The 22,415-nt window shown below is 53.9% G+C and overlaps 1 protein-coding gene across 1 annotated transcript; it reads right to left on the bottom strand.

Moving 5' to 3' along the window:
• Positions 1–15,949: 15,949 nt before the first annotated feature.
• GPR142 (G protein-coupled receptor 142) lies at positions 15,950–21,266 on the bottom strand. The gene is made up of 3 exons (XM_045376762.3): positions 21,124–21,266; positions 20,077–20,235; positions 15,950–19,001 (listed from the first exon to the last, which is right to left on the bottom strand). The coding sequence occupies exons 1-3, from the start codon at positions 21,215–21,217 to the stop codon at positions 18,130–18,132; spliced, it is 1,125 nt and encodes a 374-aa protein (XP_045232697.2). The 5' UTR covers positions 21,218–21,266; the 3' UTR covers positions 15,950–18,129.
• Between the last annotated feature and the right edge of the window lie 1,149 nt (positions 21,267–22,415).

The raw sequence follows: 22,415 nt of genomic DNA, 5'->3' as shown, positions 1-22,415 counted from the left end.
CTTGCCTCCCCACTCCCTCTACACCCCCTCTTAGGGAAGGGCAGGCCTGGGCACAGTGACTTCAGGACTTGGCTCTTCCTGGGCATTCCCTGGCCCACCTCCTGGCCACCCAGATGGTGTTCAACCCAGAGAGGCAGCTCCTGGCCTGTGCCCTGCAGATAGCCTGATATTGGGCAGGGTAGGGCAGGGGAAAGAGGAGGGGGAGGACCCTGCTCACGGAGCATCCCACAACCATTTCTCAACCCGGCCGCTTGCCTGGCTGTGGGCACCCAGATTCCTTGAGAGTCTGCCCTTAACGCACTTCCAGGGCTTTGCTTAACGTGCTTCTAGCTCCCTTCAATGCTATTATTAGCAAGGCCATGCAGGAGCCTCCTCTCCCCTCACCCAGGCCCCTCTCCCCTACAGTTACACAAGAATGTAGGCACCTGCAGCGAAAACCACCAAAAGCGTTTTCTTAGGTGCAGGGCCTCGTGCTGGGGCCCCACTGAGCAGAACAACCCTTTGAGCAGCTACCTTATTCCAGCTCATGAGCTGATGTCTGAGACTCAACCTTGGCCTTCCCCTTCTTTGTCAAGTTTCAGGTCCTGGAAGATTTGAAAAGGGGCCTCCTCTCTGCAGTTAAACAACTTAATTCGAAACTCCCATGCACAGTCATCTGCCTGGTCTTGTGGCCTTTCCTTCCCTCTGGGATAGCAAGAGGCATGGCAGGATTGTCTGCAGAACAAGTGGTGTGGTTGGTCAGAGAGCGCGGGGAGCCAAGATTCCGTGGGTCCCAGAAACTGCAGTGGCAGCTGGACAGGATTTAGCACAGCAAGGGCAGTGAGACTGGTGTGGCTGGATGTGTCTGCCCTTTCGAGACCAAAAGGAAGGTATCCGATTGACCAGAGGAGATAAGCCTGGAGGAGAGAGGCTGGGAACTGCTGCTGGAACCTCAGGGAGGTAACAGAGGGTTCTGAACCAGGCTCCCTCTCCTCCCAGTAAGGACCATAAGCCACTGTAGATTCTAGGATGAAACCAAGAGTGCCTTTTGCCAAATTTGAGTTGTTACCAACCAAGCAGCTCTGTCAGGGAAGCATTTTGTCTTGCAACTCCTTTGTTTTTGCATTTTTTCATCCTGTCTCCTCTAAACCTCTGGTTTCTAAACCACTAAGGCTCTCCTTTCTCCCAGGGACTCCATCTTCACATCTTCAAACTTCTACTGTTGACAGGGTGCGGTGGCTCACCCCTGTAATCCCAGCACTTTGGGAGGCCGAGGCGGGTGGATCACGAGGTCAGGTGTTTGAAACCAGCCTGGTCAACATAGTGAAACCCCATCTCTACTAAAAATACAAAAAAATTAGCCAGGGGTGGTGGCGGGTGCCTGTAATTCCAGCTACTTGGGAGGCTGAGGCAGTAGAATCGCTTGAACCTGGGAAGAGGAGGTTGCAGTGAGCCGAGATCGCGCCATTGCACTCCAGCCCGGCTGACAATTCAAGATTCAGTTTCAAAAACAAAACAAAACAAAACAGAAAAACCCTACTGTTTTCCTCTCTCCTTCTGCTCCTGCCCAGCCCATGTTGCATTCCCTTCTCTTTAGCTTTCAGGGCCCAAGCCTTCTGCTAGACCACTTTCTGGAGAAAAGAAGGATGAGAGGAGGCTGAGGACATGAAGCTGAGACGCCTGCAGGCTGTATGCGGAGACCCTTGTGTTACCATCTCCCGCAGCAGCAGCATAGTCGGAAGGGCCACCTACTGAGGTGGGGGCAGTGAGGGGCCACCTCCCCTCCCTGACTCATGCTCCTCCTGTGTAATATTTTGTGGTTGGTGGGATGGTCCCGGGCTTATTGGGTTGTGACCACACCCCTTGTGGATGGCCTGGGGATTTTCAGCCCAAAACTGCCAAGCCCTTGGAAAAATCAACAGCCACACCTGTTTCTCACAGATAGTCTTTTTTTCCTTGTAGGTGTGGCTTTTCCATCTTGAGGTCACAGAGGAACTGAGGCACAGGGAGAGGGACCCGGATGCCGCAGGGATCACCCAGCCAGCCCGCTCATATGGCGGCCACTTTTCAGAAGTGATTTCTTTGGCTTTTTTCCTTCCATAGGCCCAAGAAACCACTCACACTCACCTGACCAGCAGGAACCCAGGGGAGCTGGCCTTAATCCTGGCTTCCCTGGGGCTCAAAAGAATCTGAATCACAATAGGTAGGGTTCGATTACTTGGGCCAGCGCCTCACTTCACAGATGTAGAAACTGGGGCTTAGGGAGGGGCCTAGGGCCATGAGGCCAGTCCAGGACATGGTGGCACAGGCAGCCTGGACACCTGGCCCCCCAGGTCCACAGGACCTCCCAGTCACTGCTGTTTCCTTGGGGTACCGTTTTTCTTTTCTTTTCTTTTTTTTTTTTTTTTGAGATGGAGTCTCGCTCTGTCACCCAGGCTGGAGTGCAGTGGCCGGATCTCAGCTCACTGCAAGCTCCGCCTCCCCAGTTTACACCATTCTCCTGCCTCAGCCTCCAGAGTAGCTGGGACTACAGGCGCCCGCCACCTCACCCGGCTAGTTTTTATTTTGTATTTTAGTAGAGACGGGGTTTCACCATGTTAGCCAGGATGGTCTCGATCTCCTGACCTCGTGATCCACCCGTCTCGGCCTCCCAAAGTGCTGGGATTACAGGCGTGAGCCACCGCCCCCGGCCGGGGTACCGTTTTTCTTCCACCACAAATCCCTTTCACTGTGTAGCCCTACAATATGATCAAGGGAGTAACTCTGGGGACAGGATGGAGTCCATGGGGCTGGCTTAGAATTCTGCCTTTCGTAGTGCCTGAGGCTCCTAACCCTCCCCACTTGGTTGGATCCCCAGGCAGCTCCTGGGAGGAAGTGCCCTCCCCCACCATTGACTGCCCCTCCTCTCAGTGAGACCTGACAGCTGTCCCCAATATATTAATTACAACAATGTAACACCGTGGGGCGCACACTCTCTTGACTCTCACCCTTCCGAACTCCAGGTCCCTCCTGGCCAAGCTGACCCAGACCCTGACCCTGGCCTCTGAACTCCAGCCTGGGTGAGAATGGGACCCCCCCAAAAAAAAAGAAGAAAGAAAAAAGGGAGGCCGAGACGGGTGGATCACGAGGTCAGGAGATCGAGACCATCCTGGCTAACACGGTGAAACCCCGTCTCTACTAAGAAATACAAAAAACTAGCCGGGCGAGGTGGTGGGCGCCTGTAGTCCCAGCTACTTGGGAGGCTGAGGCCGGAGAATGGCGTGAACCCGGGAGGCGGAGCTTGCAGTGAGCTGAGATCCGGCCACTGCACTCCAGCCTGGGCTACAGAGTGAGACTCCGTCTCAAAAAAAAAAAAAAAAAAAAAAAAGAAAGAGAGAGGGAAGGAAGGAAGGAGGGAAGGAGGGAAGGAGGGAAGGAGGGAAGGAGGAAAGGAGAGGAAGGAGAGGCTAGGGGAGGGGAGGGGAGGGGAGAGGAGGGGGAAAGGAAAGGGAAGCTTCAGGTTTGCCTTGATGGAAGCTGTGGGCCTAGGAAACTGGAAGCAGCTCACTAGAAGAGGACAGGGCATCCTATGGGATTGGTTAGAGGGGCATATTTGGTTTTACTTTTTTTGTGTGTGTGAGACAGTGTCTCACTCTGTTGCTCAGGCTGGAGTACAGTGGTGCCATCTGGGCTCACTGCAGCCTCGCCTTCATGGGCTTAAGCAATTCTCCCACCTCAGCCTCCCAGGTAGCTGGGACTACAGGTGTGTATCATCACGCCTGAATAATTTTTATATTTTTTGTAGAGATGGGGTCTCACTGTGTTGCCCAGGCTGGTCTCAAATTCCTGGGCTCAAGAGATTTACCCACATTAGCCTCCCAAAGTGCTGGGATCATAGGTGTGAGCCCCTGCATCCAGCCTATATTTGACTTTTTCTTGGAAATGGGGACAAATTGGAAGTGGGAATGAGAATTTGGGAAACTGTCAATTACAAATCAAGTCCTGGCCAAGTGGAGTCAATTGGAGTTCAAGGATCACAGCTCACTGCATCCTTGAACTCCTGGCTCAGGTGATCCTCCCACCTCAAGCCTCCCAAGTAGGTAGGACTACAGGTGCATGCCACCACACTCGGCTAATATTTTGTATTTTTTGTAGGGATGGGGTTTTGCCATGTTGCCCAGGCTAGTCTTGAACTCTTAGGCTCAAGTGAGCCCCCTGCCTCGGCCTCCCAAAGTGCTGGGATAACAGGTGGGAGCCCCCATGCCTGGCTGAGTTACACAAAAACAAACAAAAAAAACCTACCTTCCTTTTGTTCCCAAACAGACAGCTGTCATTTCACATGTTTACTTTATCTTATGTAAAACACAGATTTATTAAACACACCTCTTTTCATGTGTAAAATGTGGATTCACTGAGTACTAATCAAAGCCTCACAAGAATGTAACCACTTCCCTCATTGCCTGCTCGTCCTCCCTTTTCCTTTCTTCCTTCCCCTCCTGCCTGCTCACCCTCCTTTTTTCCTTTCTTCCTTCCCCTCCTGCCTGCTCGTCCTCCCTTTTCCTTTCTTCCTTCCCCTCCTGCCTGCTCGCCCTCCTTTTTTCCTTTCTTCCTTCCCCTCTGGCCTGCTCTTCCCTCTTTAAATTTATTTATTTATTTTATTTACTTATTATTTTTTTTTGAGACAGAGTCTTGCTCTTGTCGCCCAGGCTGGAGTGCAGTAGCATGATCTCAGCTCACTGCAACCTCTGCCTGGGTTCAGGCGATTCTCCTGCCTCAGCCTTCCAGGTAGCTGGGATTACAGGTACCCGCCACCATACCCAGCTAGTTTTTGTATTTTTAGTAGAGATGGGGTTTCACCATGTTGGCCAGGCTGGTCTCTGACTTCAGGTGATCCTCCCGCTTCAGCCTCCCAAAGTGCTGGGATTGTAGGTGTGAGCCATCACGCCCGGTCCCGTCTTTAAATGTTGAAGTCCTCAAAACTCTTTGGAAAAAGCACAGGCCACAGATCCTACTGCAACTTGTGTTTCTCTTTCTCTGCTGCGTCCTCGACCTTGGCAAATAATCCTCTAAATCAATCGAGTTCTGTCACGGACACTTTTTGGCTTATGCCACCCAAAAGCTTCCCTACCCCGCCCGCCTTTGAGTCCCTCTCAAACACAGGTGGCGGTGGCTGCCCCCTTGTTATACAGCAAGCCCTGAATCACGGCCTTTGCACCTTCTCATTCATGTTCTCTGCTTATTTCTATGTCGGAGTAGAGGAGTGAGGGAGTGTGGAAGAGCTGGTGAGTCCAGAACTCCAGAAATGTGAGGTGGGAGGCCCGTGGGCAGCAGAGCAGCTGGAGCCTCCACATCAACGTGGGAGCTTCCTCCAGGCCACTGACCTGAGCTCTGGCGTGGACACTGGTTTGGGGCAGCCTCCTCACATGCAGCCATGCGAGCCCTGTAAGGACAGGCCCCTGCGCCCCTTGGCATCAGAAGTGGGGCAAACGGAGTCCAGGCGCAGTGGCTCATGCTTATAATTCTAGCACTTTGAGAGGCTGAGATGGATCACTTGAGGTCAGGAGTTCGAGACCAGTCTGGCCAACATGGCAAAACCCTGTCTGTACTAAAAATAGAAAAAATTAGCCAGGCGTGGTTGTGGGCACCTGTAGTCCCAGCTACACAGGAGGTTGAGGCAGGAGAATCACATGAACCCAGGAGATGGAGTTTGCAGGGAGGCGAGATTGCGCCACAGCACTCCAGCTTGTGCCATAGAGTGAGGCTCAGTCTCAAATAAATAAAAAATAAATAAATAGGCCGGGTGCAGTGGCTCATGCCTGTAATCCCAGCACTTTGGGAGGCCAAGGTGTGAGGATCACGAGAGGTCAGGAGTTCGAGATGAGCCTGGCCACCATGGTGAAACCCTGTCTCTACTAAAAATACAAAAATTAGTTGGGCGTGGTGGTGGGCACTTGTAGTCCCAGCTACACAGGAGGCTGAGGCAGGAGAATCGTTTGAACTCAGGAAGCAGAGGCTGTAATGAGATGAGATTGTGCCACTGCACTCCAGCCTGAGAGACAGAACAAGACTCTGTCAAAAAAAAAAAAGAAAGGAAGGAAGGAAGGAAAGAAAGGAAGAGAAAGAAAGAAAGAAAGAAAGAAAGAAAGAAAGAAAAAGAGAGAAAGAGAAAGAGAAAGAAAGGGAAAGAAAGAAGTGGGGCAAAGGGGGCCAAGCAAGAAGAGCCTCAGAGGTGGGGCCAGGCCACCAGGCTGGCCAGGGCGGTGCCTCTCCATCCATCTCAACCACCCTTCCCTTCAGACCACCTCTGGGTACATGTCCAGAGCCCAGAGGGATACCTCTGAAAGCCTGGACCCAGGGCTAAGCCCCCATGGGCACAGGATGCTCATGGGGAGGGGGAGCTGAAGCCCCTATTCTCAAATCTCCTAGGGGATTACGTCATGACCGAGTGGAGCGCTGCTGCTTCTCTCTCCAAGCCTCTTGCACCATCCTCCTTCTCCCTAGAAGTGCTCCCGGGACCACAGAGGGTGTGAGTATTCCCTCCCTTTGCCCCCAGGTCTCCTCCGAACCCAGTGTACCCTACAGAGTCATCTGGCGCCCCTCCAGCTCCTCCCTGGCTTCCCTGTCTCTTTCCTGGGCTATCCCTCTGGCCTCCTAAGGGGTCTCTGGCCTCCTGACACATCAGTACATCCTCCCTAATACCACCAGCAGGATCTTTCTAGAACATGCCCCTAAGAACCATCAGGAGCTCAGTGTGCTGTATGAAGACCTTCAGTGTCAGCACCAGCCCACCATTCCAACGTTATCTTCCATCACCCCCTTTCTACCCACTGGGTCCCGGCCACACCAAACTACTCACCGTTTTATCTAACTCCCGGCATTAGAGTTAAGGGGTATGTGCTCCTGTGTGCTCAGACGCACAAAAGACTGACTGACTTCACCTTGAAGCTGCCTTCTAGATCCAGGCTCTGCTAACACTAGCATCTCCCTGTGCCTTGCACACAATGGCTAGATGTACAGAAGCCAGAGAGCAACAGGCCGATTCAAATCCTGCTTCCCCGACTAACTAGTGTTCTTTGGGCATATTGCTTAAACTCTCTGGCCCTCAGTATGTCCACGTATAAAATGGACATGACAAGAATTCCTGCCTCGTAGGGTTACTGTGCGAATGGAATGAGACAGTGCATATAAGAAACTAGGCCTGGCGGCCGGGCGCGGTGGCTCACGCCTGTAATCCCAGCACTTTGGGAGGCCGAGACGGGCGGATCATGAGGTCAGGAGATCGAGACCATCCTGGCTAACACGGTGAAACCCCGTCTCTACTAAAAAATACAAAAAACTAGCCGGGCGAGGTGGCGGGCGCCTATAGTCCCAGCTACTCGGGAGGCTGAGGCAGGAGAATGGCGTGAACCTGGGGGGCGGAGCTTGCAGTGAGCTGAGATCCGGCCACTGCACTCCAGCCTGGGCGACAGAGCGAGACTCCGTCTCAAAAAAAAAAAAAAAAAAAAAAAAAAAGAAACTAGGCCTGGCAGGGCGCACTGGCTCGTGGCTGTAATCCCAGCACTTTGGGAGGCCAAGGCGGGCAGATCACCTGAGATCAGGAGTTCGAGACCAGCCTGGCCAACGTGGTGAAACCTCGTCTCTACTAAAAATACAAATATTAGCTGGTCGTGGTGGCGGGCACCCGTAATTCCAGCTACTTGAGAGGCTGAGGCAGGAGAATCACATGAACCCGGGAGGCGGAGGTTGCAGTGAGCCGAGATGGTGCCATTGCCCTCCAGCTTGGGTGACAAGAGTGAAACTCCATCTCAAAAAACAAAAAGAAAGAAAGAAACTGAGCCCGGGGGGTGGGTGTGGTGGCCTATGCCTATAATCTCGGCACTTTTGGGGGCAGAAGCCGAAGGATTGCTTGAGGCCAGGAGTTCAAGACTAGCCTGGGCAATATAGCGAGACCCCGCCTCTAAATAAAGAAAAACAGACAAAAAACACAGAACCCAGTGCCTGGCACATGGAGACGCTCACAGGCTGTCTGTGTTCTGCAAAGTGCCTCCAACGGCGAACTCTTGTTTCTCCTACTTCTACTCTGAACTAAGGCTTAGGTGCTTCACGGAGAATTGAAGTTTGGCAACATTTAACTAATTAATTAAATTATTTCTTAAAGACGGAGTCTCCCTCTGTCACCCAGACTGCAGTGCAGTGGCAAGATCTGGGCTCACTGCAACCTCTGCCTCACGGGTTCAAGCGATTCTCCCATCTCAGCACCACACCCCCGGTTCCCCGACCAGCATCTGGGATTACAGGCACCCGCCACCACGCCCAGCTAATTTTTGTATTTTTAGTAGAGATGGTGTTTCACCATGTTGACCTGGCTGGTCTTGAACTGCTCACCTCCCAAAGTGCTGGGATTACAGGCCTAGGCCTCCCAAAGTGCTGGGATTACAGGCATGAACCACCGTGCCTTCATGAAGTTGGGTAATAAAAGTGGCCACAGATTTCATCTAGCTCAACTTGCATTTTGCAAGTCAGATAACTGAGACTCTGAGATTAGAAAGGACTCTCTCAAGATCACATGGTGAGTGGGTGTGGCGGAAGGGCCTGGAATCCTGGGCTTTTGTACGTGCTTTGCTTCAAATCACAGAGCAGCTTACGTGCCTTTATTAACTTACTTTTATTTTCCTCTGGAAATAATATCAAGTCAAATAGTGTCCTTATAATTTGCAGGTACTAGGAGAGGGCCCTTTGGGAAAGGGTTGCATTAGCTGCCTCCCTGAGGGTTCATGACCCAGAAAGTTCTAGAAAAGTGATGCCCCCAGGTTAGGGGATCAGCTGGCATGGCTGGGTGGCAAGCGGACCCTGGGTTGCTTCCCGAGTGGGCTGCTGCTGACTGTGGCAAATGAAGTCTTTCTCTGCCGGCTGGAGGAGCTGCTACTCTGGTGTGCAGGTACCCAAGGCCTTAGCAGGTGTGGCTGGAATGCCACTGGGTCGGGAAAATGAGGTCTAGGACAAGCAGGAGGCTCTCTTGGGTCTAACTGAGCTGATCCATTCACCTGGGAAGAAGAAGAAAGGAGGAGCCGTGGAGATAAGCCAATAGGGCCAAGCCCTTTGTCCTGGCCCCTGGGGACAATCCTGGGGCTGGAAAGTCAAGATCTGCAGAGTTATCCTTCGGTCCTAGGCAAGGGTACAGGCACTCCTGTTGAAAAAACAAGCAAGCAAACCAAACATCTTCCCTGTGAACTGAACCTCCAGAGGTCCCAGGTACTTGGAGGAACTGGAATAAGGTGATTCACAGGTTTCCCTACTTAAAGTCAAAATACAGCCCTTAGCAACCAGTCCCGCCTAGTGGTTTTCTACTGAATACATTGCTCTCCCCGAGGGCAGAGTCCTTGAAAATACTCTCCAAGGAGGATGTAGAAAACCTGTCTGGCCCTGTCTCCACTGGCCACACCAGAGCCGCTGTCCCAGAATGAAAGCGCAGCTCTGAGAGGGTGGTCGCCTGGACTGGCCAGGGCTGTGCTCCTACGGTGCCCCCTGGTCAGGGGTCCAGCCATTTCAATAGGTGGTAGGAGCTCTTCCAGCCGGCCCTGCCCCATCACCTTCCCCGTTAAGCTGTTTCCAGCCCTTTTTCACAATCCTTCTACCTCCCTAGGAGACAGAGTCATTGGGCCCTTCTTTCATGGATACAGAGCAACCTCCTCCCCCAACCCCACACGCAGGGCCTCAAAGTCCTCTCTGAGACCACAGCCTTCCCTAGGCTGTGGTTAAAGCCACTTAAAGCCAACTCACATACCTGCCCCTTCCCTCCATTTAGATAGGTCCCCTCCTCCATCCTACCCGGCTCCCGTGGCACTGCCTGCGCACCCCTCCCTCTGAAGAGCAGTGTGGTAAGGCAGGGGCTGCGGTGCCAGGGCATTTTGGCATGCCCTTCCCGCCCTACCCCGCCCCGCCTGCTAAATATATATCTTGGAGGAGTCCAGGAAGGAGCCACCACAGATGTGATTAACTCTTTCACCTCCAGCACCGTGGAGAGAGGGCAGGCTGGAAGGAGCAGTGGGAAGTGGGGGTACCCAAGTCCAGACTAGAGGAGCCCCCGTCCAGGATCAGCTGGGGGATGTCGAGAACTCGGCCCCTCACACCAGGCTGGGAGGAAGGGGTCCTGGGATTCTGGGAGGGGGCTGGTCTGTGAGAAAGAGACCCCGAGTGCCCTTACTGTCCCCACCCACCCAGGCCACCTCCACTGTTCAGAAGGAGGAAACTGAGTCAGGAAAGCTCAAATCTCATGGCAATCATCTGGCAAAGTCAGGCCCTGACCCACTTTCTCTAGAAAGAACTGAAAGAAGACCTCAACGCTCTTTTCAAGAGAAGGTGAGGGAGGCCAGGCAGGGAACGCACCTTCCCCCAGGTGGGCCTCTTCCCAGGCCCCTGAAGTGAGGTGTGCAGGCCTCAGATGGAGGAGGTGGGTGACTCAAGGCAGGGCTCTGGGTTACCCCTCACCTTGCCCTCTTTCCCGAGTGGCAGCACCCAGCATGGCCCCTCACTGAGAGCTGCCTGTGTGCCCCCTGAAAGGCACCCCAGGGGTTCACCAGGCCCTGCTGTCTAGGTTTGGGGGGTGGCGGACTGGAGAGGGTTGGGGTGGGGGGAAGCAGGGAGGGGAAAAGACTCTCCCGCTTCTGCCTGGTGACAGAGGGAGGGTGTCAGCTCTAGGCCATCTCCAGGAACAGCCCCCCAGGGTTCCCTGTCCGCCACTGCTCATGACCCACCCCGGGCTTTGGCCATCTCCCTCTCCTCACCTTCCTGACCCTTTCCCTACCCTGTTGGGTGGGACTCCTGCCAAGGCCCAAACACTCTTGGAGGGCAGGATGCCTAAAGCTGCAGTGCACAGGAACCACTGACCTGGGTGGATCCAGGTGGAACTACTGGGTGGGGCCAGCCAGACCCCAGAAACTCTGACTGAAGCCCTGGGGCTCTGCAGCCTGGCAGGCCAAGCTCCCCAGAGTGGGGAGGGCAGGGGAGCAGAACCTGAGGCCAGCAGGAGGGGCTGGCGGGACCCTGCCGAGGAGAGTGGAGAGAGGAGGAGGATGAATGATGAGAGAGGCCCTTCACACCACTGTGCACAGGAAACCACCAAAGTTATCTGAGAAAATTGCAGGGCCCTGTAGCCCCGGGGCTGGCCAACCCCAGCTTGGCAGACGTGGCTTTAGGGTGGAGGAGACTGACAGAGGGTACAAAGCCTTCTCACCCAACTAGTTGGTGCTGGCTGCTGGCCCAGGGCAGGCTGTTTCTTTGCAGTAACTCGGATCTTCCTTTGAACCTGGCTTCAAGGCCTGCCCTCCCACTCCATGGCCTGATCATCCAGCCAGTCCTGCAGCACCCCCTGCTGTCTGAGCTGACAGGGACATGCAAAAAGGGAAGATGGGCAGAAAACCAGCCAGGGAGCTCAGGCCACCCTCACCGACAAGAAGGCCAGGGAGGAACGATTTCCAAGACACCCCCATGCCAAAGGCTGTCCCTTGGTCCCTGCCAGCCAGTACCTCTGTCATCTGGCCAACCAAAGGGCTCAATGTTTTCTTCTTTTTTTGAGACGGTCTGGCTCTGTCGTTCAGGCTGGAGTGCAGTGGTGTGATCTCAGCTCGCTGCAGCCTCAGAATCCTGGGCTCAAGTGATCCTCCGACCTCAGCCTCCCGAGCAGCTGGGATTACAGGTGCCCACCACCATGCCTGGCTAATTTTTGTTTTCTTTTTTGTATTTTTGGTGGAGACAGGGTTTCACCACGTTGCCCAGGCTGGTCTCAAACACCTGGTCTCAAGTCATTCTCCTGCCTTGCCTCCAAAGTGCTAGGGTTATAGGCCTGAACCACTGTGCCCAGCTGGCTAAATGCTTAATCTGGAAAATATGATCTTGCTCTCTGGGCCAGAGTGCTGAACGGATTCTGCATGATCCCTCTGGAAGCTTGTCTCCCTGTCCCCATCATGTCACCCACCCCACCACTGGTAAGCCATCTCCTGGGCCCGGGCATGGCGAGAGGAAGGGAGCCTTGTCGCCTTGTCAGAATCAAGGGACACTCATGTCTGTGGACTTGAGCTCCTATGAAAGATCCCAGAGCAGAAGCGACAGATGTGGCTCCCTTTTATCCAGCCAGCATGCCTCCTCTTTCAGACTGAAAAAAAGAGGGGAAGGGGTAGAGGAGCAGAGCACTCATCGGGGAGGACTAAAGTGAGCATGGGAGTCAGAGAGATGGGCGGAGGCTGTGCGTGCAGTGGGGCCTGAGACCATGCCCCGGAAGCAACCTGGGTGTGTTGATATCCATTCCAGAGACAAAAAGAAACATGCTGCTAAGGCCAGGCATGGTGGCTCACGCCTATAATCCCAGCACTTTGGGAGGCCGAGGTGGGCAGATCACCTGAGGTCGGGAGTTCGATACCAGCCTGGCCAACATGGTGAAATCCCATCTCTACTAAAAATACAAAAATGTGTGTGTGTGTGTGTGTGTGTGTGTGTGTGTGTGTGTGAGTGTGCTGGCACACACCTATAATCCCAGCTACTTGGGAGGCTGAGGCAGGACAATAGCTTGAACCCAGGAGGCGGAGGTTGCAGTGAGCCAAGATCGAGATCACGCCACTGCACTCCAGCCTTGGCGACTGAGCAAGACTCCATCTCATTAAAAAAAAAAGAAGAAGAAAGAAAAAGAAAGAAACATGCTGCTAAGGGGGAGTGTGCAGTGATAGCATTGCAAACCGGAGCAACTGGGAAACCCAACAGAGGGAAACAGCTGCTTGAGGTCTGAGCAATGAGGAACACAGAAAAGGTGCCAGCAGCAGCAGGACACCCCACCAGAGATCCTGCTGGTGGCCGAGGGAAAAGGGGGCCCGAAACCCAATTGTGACTGAGAAAATCAAGAAGGCCAGTGCCGTGGCTCATGCCTGTAATCCCAGCACTTTGGGAGGCTGATGCAGGAGGATTGCTTGAGCTGACGAGTTGGAGACCAGCATGGATAACATAGGGAGACCTCGTCTCTACAAAAAAAAAAAAAAAAAAATTAGCCAGGCATGGTGGGTGATGCATGCCTGTGGTCCCAGCTACTTGGGAGGCTGAGGCCAGAGAATTGCTTGAGCCTGGGAGGTTGAGTCTGCAGGGAGCTGTGGTCGTGCCACTGCACTCTAGCCTGGGTGGCAGAGGAGACCCTGTCTCAAAAAAGGAAAAGAGGCCTGTAATTTCAGCACTTTGGGAGGCAGAGGCAGACACATCACTTGAGCCCAGGAGTTCAGGAGCAGCCTGGGCAACATGGTGCAACCCCCATTCAGAAAGAAAGAGAGAGAGAGAGAGAGAGAGAGAGAGAGAGAGAGAAAGGAAGGGAGGGAGAGCGGGAGGGAGGGAGGGAGGAAGGAAGAGAACGAGAAAAGAAAGAAAAGAACCTTTTCTGAATGAAAAGATACTCTCCGTGTGGAAATTAACAGACCCGCCTCCAGGTACCTGTTCAACAAGGTTGAATCTTCAAAAACTTCAAGATCTTCCAGGAAGAAAGGAGAGATCATGTTTAAAGATACGAGACTGGCTTTGAGTCCTGTTACGCCAGCCAAGGAGAAGAGAAAGGTGGGGACAGTTCGTATACAGCCAAGAGAAAAGTGACTTTTATTAAAGCCTGGATCCACAGCCAAGGAACATTTGTCTTTAAAATACCCATAGTTTCCCCCAAACCAAATTCATATGTTGAAGACCTAATCCCCAGTACCTCAAAATGGGACTGCATTTGGAGATAGGGCCTTGAAAGGTGATGAAGTTCAAATGAGGCTGTTAGAGTGTGCTCTCATCCAACCTGACTGGCGTCTTTATAGGAAAAGATTAGGACATACAGGGACACTGGAGGTGTGCATGGAGGGAAGGCCATGTGGGGACACAGGGAGAAGAAGGTGGCCTTCTGCAGGGCAAGGAGAGAGGCCTCAGAAGCAACCCAAGCTGCTAACACCTTCTTCTTTTTCTTTTTAGACAAGGTCACCCTTTACTCTGTCGCCCAGGTTGGGGTGCAGTGGCGTGGTCTTGGCTCACTGCAGCCTCGACCTCCTAGGCTCAGGTGATCCTCCACTACATCCAGCTATTTTTGTATTTGTTGTAGAGACAGGGTCTTGCTATGCTGTTTAGCCTGGTATTGAACTCCTGGGCTCAAGTGATCCCCCTGCCTCAGCCTTCAAAATTGCTGAGATGATAGGTGTGAGTCACTACATTTGGTCGATACATTGTTTTGAACTTCCAGCCTCCAGAATTGTAAGAAAACACATTTCTCGCCAGGCATGGTGGCTCACGCCTGTAATCCCAGCACTTTGGGAGGCTCAGGCAGGTGGATCACTTGAGGTCAGGAGTTCGAGACCAGCCTGGCCAACATGTGAAAGCCTTGTCTCTACTAAACATACAAAAATTAACCGGGCGTGGTAATGTGCGCCTGTAGTCCTCGCTACTTGGGAAACTGAGGCAGCAGGATCACTTGAACAAAGGAGGTGGAGGTTGCAGTGAGCCGAGATTGTGCCACTGCACTCCAGCCTGGGCGACAGAGCGAGACTCCATCCCCAAAACAAACAAACAAACGAACAAAAACTTGGGTGTTGTTTAAGCCACCCAGTCTGTGGTATTTTGTTATGGCAACGCTTGAAAACTAATAGAGTCCAGGAAACAATTTGTCAACCAACTTCCAAACAGCAAAAATCATACATAGGCTTGGGAAGAAATGAAAGACACGTGAGCAATAACTATCCTCAGATATTAACAAAGGATGATTGATAGACAGTAAGATCAACCAGCACATCAAACGTGTGGAGGGAATTGTTAGGAAAGAAACTCAGAATCTCAAAAAGGATTTTCTTTAGCTAAGATATTTCAGCAGATGGGTGGGTAGGGTATGGAGGGAGAAGGGAAGAACAATAAACTGAAACCATTTAAGTCTTTCTCTCCTCTAGAAGCCAGTTGAGAGAGTGGCAGATTTAATAATACTTTTCATTTACATTTCAGTGACATGCTTACCAAGGCGATTATCACTTCATTTTATTAAAGGTTACACAAATGCTAGAAAGAAACTGTTACCGTGTGTGTGTGTGTGTGTGTGTGTGTGTGTGTGTGTGTGTGTGTGTGTGTTTTGAGTTGAAGTTTCACTCTTGTTGCCCAGATTGGAGTTCCATGGTGCTTCCATGGTGCAATCTTGGCTCACTGCAACCTCCGTCTCCTGGATTCAAGTGATTCTCCTGCCTCAGCCTCCGAGTACTTGGAATTACAGGTACCCACCACCAGGCCCAGTTAGTTTTTGGACTTTTTAGTAGAGATGGGGTTTCACTATGTTGGCCAGGCTAGTCTCGAATTCCTGACCTCGAGTGATCCTCCCACCTCTGCCTCCCAAAGTGCTGAGATTACAGGTGTGAGCCACTGTGCCTGATCACCTAATGCATTTTATTAGGAAAATGTGATACTGATTCTCAACTCTGATAAGCCCAGCACTAGAAAGTTCTAAGCAATGCAAAAGATCCCCGAGAGTGATTTGCCTCTTTGCCTCTAATCTTCTACATCTGAGAGCACCTGCAAGGTGTGGGGTGGAACAGACAATGGACCAGGAACCAGCAGACTTGGGTTTGAGTCTCAGCGTTGCTCTTGAGCAGCTCTGGGCTAGGGGCATACCGTTTAATCTCTCTATGTCTCAATTTCCTAAGTTTGTAAAACAGTTCCAATACTCCGGATGCAGGGGTGTTTGAAAACACGGATATTGCCCTAGCCTGTTGGTATAAGTGAAGTTATAGGAATATTAACACCAGGGTTATGGTGGCTCAATGCAAAATTGTCTCAACCAGCCTGGCCAACGTGGTGGAACCCCGTCTCTACTAAAAATACAAAAATTAGCTGGATGTGGTGGTGGGCGCCTGTAGTCCCAGCTACTCGGGAGGCTGAGGCAGGAGAATCACTTGAACCCGGGAGGCGGAGGTTGCAGTGAGCTGAGATCACGCCACTACACTCCAGCCTGAGCGACTGGGTGACAGAGTGAGACTTCATGTCAACAAAACAAAACAAAACAAAACTGTGTCTTGAAAGAGCCTCCCCAACAGTTTCTGGAAGTTCCTGGTTTCACTGGTGCTCAGAGACAGGTGAGCCAATCTTACAGGTGGCCTCCTGGAAGACAGCCCCCCAAGACAGCTGAGGAAGGCATCCTGTCTCTGGCCTAGACCCAGCTGCTGTTGCCACCCATGGAGACACAGATGCTCTTCCCTGATACTGGGTTCTCTCCTGCAGGGTCCCTGCAGGTTGTTCTATTTAGTTCTTCATCCCTGGAACTTTGTGCTTTCTTCTCGTGTCCGCTTCTGTAGGGCAGGCTCAGGCTGGGCTGGGGCCGACATTGTCCCCTGCCTGGGGACACATCTGTGTGTGCACATGGAGGTGCGGGCAGCGGGGGGTCCTCAATCCTCAACAACTGCTCAGGGTCAGTGTAGACCATCCTGGAGCAGAAATGTTGGGTTTACAGGTCCTCAATCCTTTCTCTGAACTCGGCACCACATGTGTCTTGGAATTCAGAATATGTCAGAGCAGAGGAAGGTGCTGTGTGGATCTAGTGGTGTGTGTTCGATCACAATCTGTGGGGTGTGGACAGCCGTGCATGATCACTCCACTAGTAGTCCCGGGTGCGGCTGGCAGGATTCACAATCACAGGACAACATCAGGACCAAAAATCACCTCACATCAGTTCAGGTCACATTGTGCCACTAAATGTGTTTGTGGCAAAGTTTGGAAACATGTTTTGGTTTTCAGAGCTTTTTGGAGTTGAGAATCATGGCTAACACATTGGAGACCCACATTATCCTCTTTCTGGGTTAGCTGAACCTCCCCATCTGGACATCCCTGCTCTGGGGAGAAGCAGAGAGGCAAAGTGGAAAGCCAAGCATTGATTCTGCATTGACTGTGTGCTGGGAGCATTGATTCTGCATTGACTGTGTGCTGGGAGCACAAACAGCTCTTTCACTGATGTCATCCCACTAAGAGGGTGGGGGCAGGTCTGAACCTCCCATTCAGGACAAAGGTCAGCTCAGCCTGACCAGGAAGCAGAAAGTGGTACTGGCTGAGCGCTAATGTGTTTACCCACAGCCTGAGCAGGTGGGAGTTCCATCTGCTAATGCCTCCCAGCTGCCTCTCTGGGATGGTGGTGCTGAGACGAGAGAGGGGCCCTGGAGAGGTTCCCTGGAGAGGCTGGAGGTGCTGAGCAGAGCTCCTCATGGCCCTGATCGGCTTTGCCAACTCCCGCTTCCCATTGGTGGAGGAAAAGACCTTTCCCCAAGGGGTGTGGACTCGGGTCGCTCAGCAGAATCTCAGGGTCATCTCCAGCTAGGTCCTCCTTTCCTGTTCTCCTAGGACCCTGGGTTAAGAGACCATTTTCTTTCTCCTCATTGGCAACAACAAAAACTACAGCCCCAGTGCTGGTTCTGGGCCCATGAACCTGTTCTGGCTTAGGGCAGGGAGTAATGTGGAATCGAACCAGCGTGTTTGAGACCTATGGGGCTGTGTCTCCTGTGGCTGGACAGACATGGGCCTGGGCTCCTCACATCTGATTTAAGATCACCCCTTTCTGGCTGGCCCTGGGGGCTTTTGTCCCCCAAGCAGTCCCCTCCCATTGCTCAGCTCAACCTCTTTGATTCCCCCAGCCTAAGAAATGCTTTAAGTCCTGAAGATATCTTCCTTTTCAAACTCTTGGCATTGCCACTGGGAGCTAGAGAGGTGATCCATTCAGGGAATGAGAGACAGGCACCAGGAAAGGGGGGTGGGCTGGAGACAATTCACATCCATCCATCCATCCATCCATCCATCCATCCATCCATCCATCCTTCTGTCCATTTTTCCATCCGTTCAACCAACATGTATCTGCATTCATGATGAGCCAGGCAAAATGCCCCCCTCAAAGGAATGCCCACAGCACTGATGTTATTAGCCTGTTCCTGGCAGTGCCCTTTCATCTTCCCAGGAAATAGGGATTGCTGGTGAAGCAAATGTGAGCATTGGTTAAGTTGTCCTCCTCTCTACCTGGGAGCCACACCCAAACGAGTAGCCTCACCCCCACCCAAGGAAAGCAAGGTGTTGATAAACGTTTTTTGAGCACAACCTCAAAGGCCCCAGTACATGTGGCCATGAGCCACCCTGAGCTCCCCAGCTGGGCCCCTTTCTCTACACTTCTGCCCCTCTGGGGAGTCCCGGAGGCTCTATCACAGGCTTTGCCGCCATGCCCTCTGGCTGTGATGCCAAAGTGCAGGGCAGGTAGGCATCGTGGATGACCTGTCGGACAGTGGCCCGGAAAGTCTTGCTGACAAAGCAGTAGAGGCCAAAGTTGACTGCCGTATTGAGCATGGCCACCATGTTGGCCACATCCAAGGCCAGGTGGACCCTCCAGTCCCGGTGGACAGGGGCCACATACATGTGGTAGAGCATGACAAAGACCCGGGGTGCCCACAGGAGGGTGAACAGTGTGGTGATGCCCAAGAGGATGGCTGTGCTCTTGCCCACCCGGGGCTGCAGCCCACTCTGGCCCCTCCTCCGTAGACGGTGGATGATGGCCGAGTTGGTGACCAGGAACACACCACAAGGGATGAAATAGACAGTGAGACAGTGAGCCCACTTGAGGACCTCGTCCAGAGTGCTGGGTGAGTCGGCGTCTCTCCACACGTCCAGCCACCAGTAGAAGGGGATGCCGGTCAACAGGGCAGCACTCAGGACAGCAGCAATGGCCCGGCGGGTCCGGCCTGGGGACGAGGCGGCCCGATGGTGCAGGGGGTGGCACAGGGCAGTGTAGCGGTCAACTGTGAGCAGGATGGCGATCCAGACTGAGGCGTGGTTGGCAGCAAACTCCAGGATATTGGCCATGCGCACCACAACCTGGGGCACCTGGCGGGCCAGCAAGGCTCCCTGCAGGAGGAAGCCCGCGAACACGATGACCACCTGGATGATGATATCCGAGGCCGTGAGTGCCAGAAGGTAGTAGTAGGAGGGCTTCCTGGTCCTGGTGGCAAGGCGGCCCAGGGCCACTGCGGTCAGGAGGCTGACTGGTGGCAGCCAAGGTCAGGGAGGGGAGAGGCAGAGGCATCAGAAGAGAGTTCAGACTCTGCTTTCCAAGGTGTCGCCATCGCCCCTCCCCATCTGCGTGTGCAGAGGCTGTGCTGGCTTCTGTTTTTTCTCCTTCCGGATCCTTCTGAAACCCCACTTTGCCCAGAAGGCAACCCAGGCCACCTCTGCCCTGTCCATCCACTGCAAGCCACTGGCTGTACCCCAGTTATACACAGGTAAGTGCACATGGCAGGGTGTCCTCAGAAGCCACCTGTCCTGGCTGGGCGTGCTGGCTCACGCCTGTAATCCCAGCACCTTGGGAGGCCAAGGTGAGCAGATCACCTGAGGTCAGGAGTTCCAGACCAGCCTGACCAACATGGAGAAACCCCATCTCTATTAAAAATTAGCCAGGCATGGTGGTGCATGCCTATGATCCCAGCTACTTGGGAGGCTGAGGCAGGAGAATCACTTGAACCTGGGAAGCGGAGGCTGCAGTGAGCTGAGATCACACCACTGCACTCCAGCCTGGGTGACAGAGCGAGACTCCATCTCAAATAAATAAATAAATAAATAAATAAATAAATAAATAAGAGAAGCCACCTGTCCTATGGCATTGTCCTTCAAGTCCTTTTTAGGTTTTCTGTATCCTCCAGAGTGGAGGCATCCCTGGACACAGACATGGGTTTAGCTATCAGACTTGGAGAAAGCCCCAGGGCCGAGACGACCACCCATTCTTCCCATATCCGTGCACCTACCTCTGCCCCCAGCTCTGCTCTCTGAAGGCATGGGCAGCACAGGGAGCTTGGTACTGAGCTCAGCCAGTTCCTATGTGAATTTTGCTATCCTAAGAGGGTGCTCACTGCTGGGGAAAACTTGGGTTTAGCCGTGAGCACCCCCAATCCTAGCCCCTTACTTTTACTCCCCAGTGACCCAGAACACCCTGACAATGGCAAGGAAAGACCAGGGGTCTATGATCCAGGGCCTCAGGGGTCAACACAGAGGACTGGCACCCATTGAAGAAGGATCCCCATTTCTGGCCAAGCCCAAGTCCCCAGACCCCAGCTCTCCACTCACCAGGCAGCCCCAGGCCCAGCAGGACACTGTAGTAGATGACAGGGATGACGCCGGCTACACACGGGGACCTCTCTGGGATCTCTGGCCAGTGGCTTTCAAACTCCTGGCTCAGCCCGCTGCCGTTGGGTGTGGGCAGCAGGGTCACTCGTGGCTGGCCAGCTAGAAGGGGAGGACGGGCAGAGTCAGAGCCTCTGGTCTATTTCTAACCTGGCTGGGCAGCAGCCCCGCCCTGACCTGGGGTCTTTCTAGTCACCCTGCTCTGTGCAGACCCTCTAGTCAGACCCAGCTGAGTGCACTGTCTGTTGCTGCGAGAATTCTTGCCGAGACCACCCTCGCCCCCACCCCACCTCACCCCACTCCCTCAGTGGCCCGGCTCCCTCACTGATGTGAAGTCCATGGCAGCACGGTCTGCTGCCATAGAGACACTGCTCCCCATGGGTCCTCACCCTGCCTAGCAGGGGCTCTGAAACAGGATCACGGGGGCACTTGTGGAGATGCAGGCTCCTGGGCCTCCTCTGGGCGGGCTGGGCCAGAGGGTCTGAAGCGGGGTCACAGCAGCTGTGCTTGTCATCAGCATCTGGGCAATCCTGACCCAGGTGACACTGGCCACACACAGGGACCTCTCTGGGAGGCCCACAGTGGAGGCCCCAGGGCTGCACAGCTCCACTCAACAGCTGTCCCCCTCTAAGGAGAGGCTGTTGCTAGGACCCCCTCTTTTCTAAGCTAAAGAGACCCTCTTCAGAGGTGAGCACCACTAAAGCTGCAATGGCCCAGGTCCACAGATGGGGAAACTGAGTCCACAGGGGTAAGGTGGCCGGTCTAGGATGAGCACCTTCCACTCTGGCCCCTGTTCCCCTGAAACCACACTGCACGTCTCTTTCAGGTAGAACTCCAGCTTTTCGTTTCCTGCTGCAGCCCGGGGGCTCACTGCTCACTCACTCTCAGCTTCGGCCCCTACTCCACCCTCTAGGTCCCTAACCTGCCTCCTGTTCCCTTCTGCCTTCCCACCCGATTGCCCCCAGCACACCGTACTTCAAGATGGCTTACCTGTCTCTCGTCCCTCAAGCCCCATGCTCTGGGGCCCTGAGTCCTGGGTCACCTGTGGCTTTTCCTGAGGGTCCCCGCAGCTCTCTGTCAGCATCGCCAGCTGCACCTCTCACCCCTTGGCTCTCCAAGTGGTTATTTGCCCCAGGATCCTTCCCGAGACACTGAGCCTATTAGTGCAGGGGGGTGGGGCGGGGGAAGGAGGAGGAAGGAATCGGTGGGCGGAGGCACCGGGGAAAGAGCGAGGGTAGCTGCTGGTGGAGCAAACCAGGGTCCTCTAAGGCGTGCAGGCAGGAGAAGGGGTCGGGCTGGGCAGGGGCTTCAGCTTCAGGAGAGACGAGCTGAGGGTGGCGTGAGGTTCACAGGTCTGTCTCCGCCTGGGGGAGCAGGAAGTGAGGAGAAGAGGCAGGATGGCAGGATGGGGGTTCTGGGAGGCTGCCTCCTGCCCCGGGGCACTCTGTGAGCTGGCCTGGGCTCAGCTGGGGTCATATCCTGAGGCTGAGGACTTTGGGGACAGGCAGAAGGACTCGGGGTGCTGACTCTGAGCATCCAGACTGGTAGGGAAGAGAGAAGAGCACCTCTGCGAGGAGTTGGGGGAGTCGTGCCAGGTAGGAGGGTTGAGGCTGCCACAGACAGGGCTATGATCCCAAGAGGCCCAGGGGACCAGGTGTACAGGGTCAGTCCTGCAGTGACCATGGTGGGGGAGGTGGGGGCTGCCCCCAGGGGCAGGATGGCAGGCAGTCGTGCACAGGGTGGGGCATGCCCTGGGAGCAGCCAGACCAGGCTGCCTGCAGCCGGTGCTGGGAAACCACAGTCCTGCAAGCTGTTGTTTTCCTGGCCCTAGTGAAATGGATCATCCCTCAAGAATATCAATCCCTGGCAAATAAACACCAGCCGGTGCCGGTGAGCACTCAGAGGCCAGAATCTGCAGCTCTGGCTCCCCTGCCCTAGAGGAAGAGTGACTGGAGCAGCCCACAAGCAGGCACCCGGTACATACACACCCCATAGATGGCCTTGGGAGGAGAGCTCAGGTCCCCCTGGAATCACCTCCCACGGCCTGTCCTCTGGGAATGCAGCAGAAAATATGGCAGGAAATATAGGGAGCTTCCCAGCTCTGGGAGTTAGATCTCACATCGGAGCCTGGAATCCCCCGCCCCAACACTCCCTCAGATACTCACAGCAGAGGCTCTGCTACCCCCTGGTGGCCACATCCTGATCCTGCAAGCCTGAAAGTCGCATGGTTTGGCCAGGCACCCTGGGCGGCGCAGTGAGACTGGAGAGGGAGCTGCCTGCTC

The sequence above is a fragment of the Macaca fascicularis genome, chromosome 16, assembly GCF_037993035.2.
Source record: "Macaca fascicularis isolate 582-1 chromosome 16, T2T-MFA8v1.1".
Taxonomy (NCBI): Eukaryota; Metazoa; Chordata; class Mammalia; order Primates; family Cercopithecidae; genus Macaca; species Macaca fascicularis.
This window is presented reverse-complemented; position numbering and strand designations above follow the sequence as displayed.

Excerpts from the sequence above, each read along its gene's own strand:
- GPR142 (XM_045376762.3), bottom strand. The coding sequence starts at position 21,217 with ATGCTGACAGAGAGCTGCGGGGACCCTCAGGAAAAGCCACAGGTGACC. Across the intron at positions 20,236-21,123 it reads GCTTGAGGGACGAGAGACAG|CTGGCCAGCCACGAGTGACC; the intron begins GTAAGCCATCTT and ends CTCCCCTTCTAG. Across the intron at positions 19,002-20,076 it reads GCTGGGCCTGGGGCTGCCTG|TCAGCCTCCTGACCGCAGTG; the intron begins GTGAGTGGAGAG and ends GGCTGCCACCAG.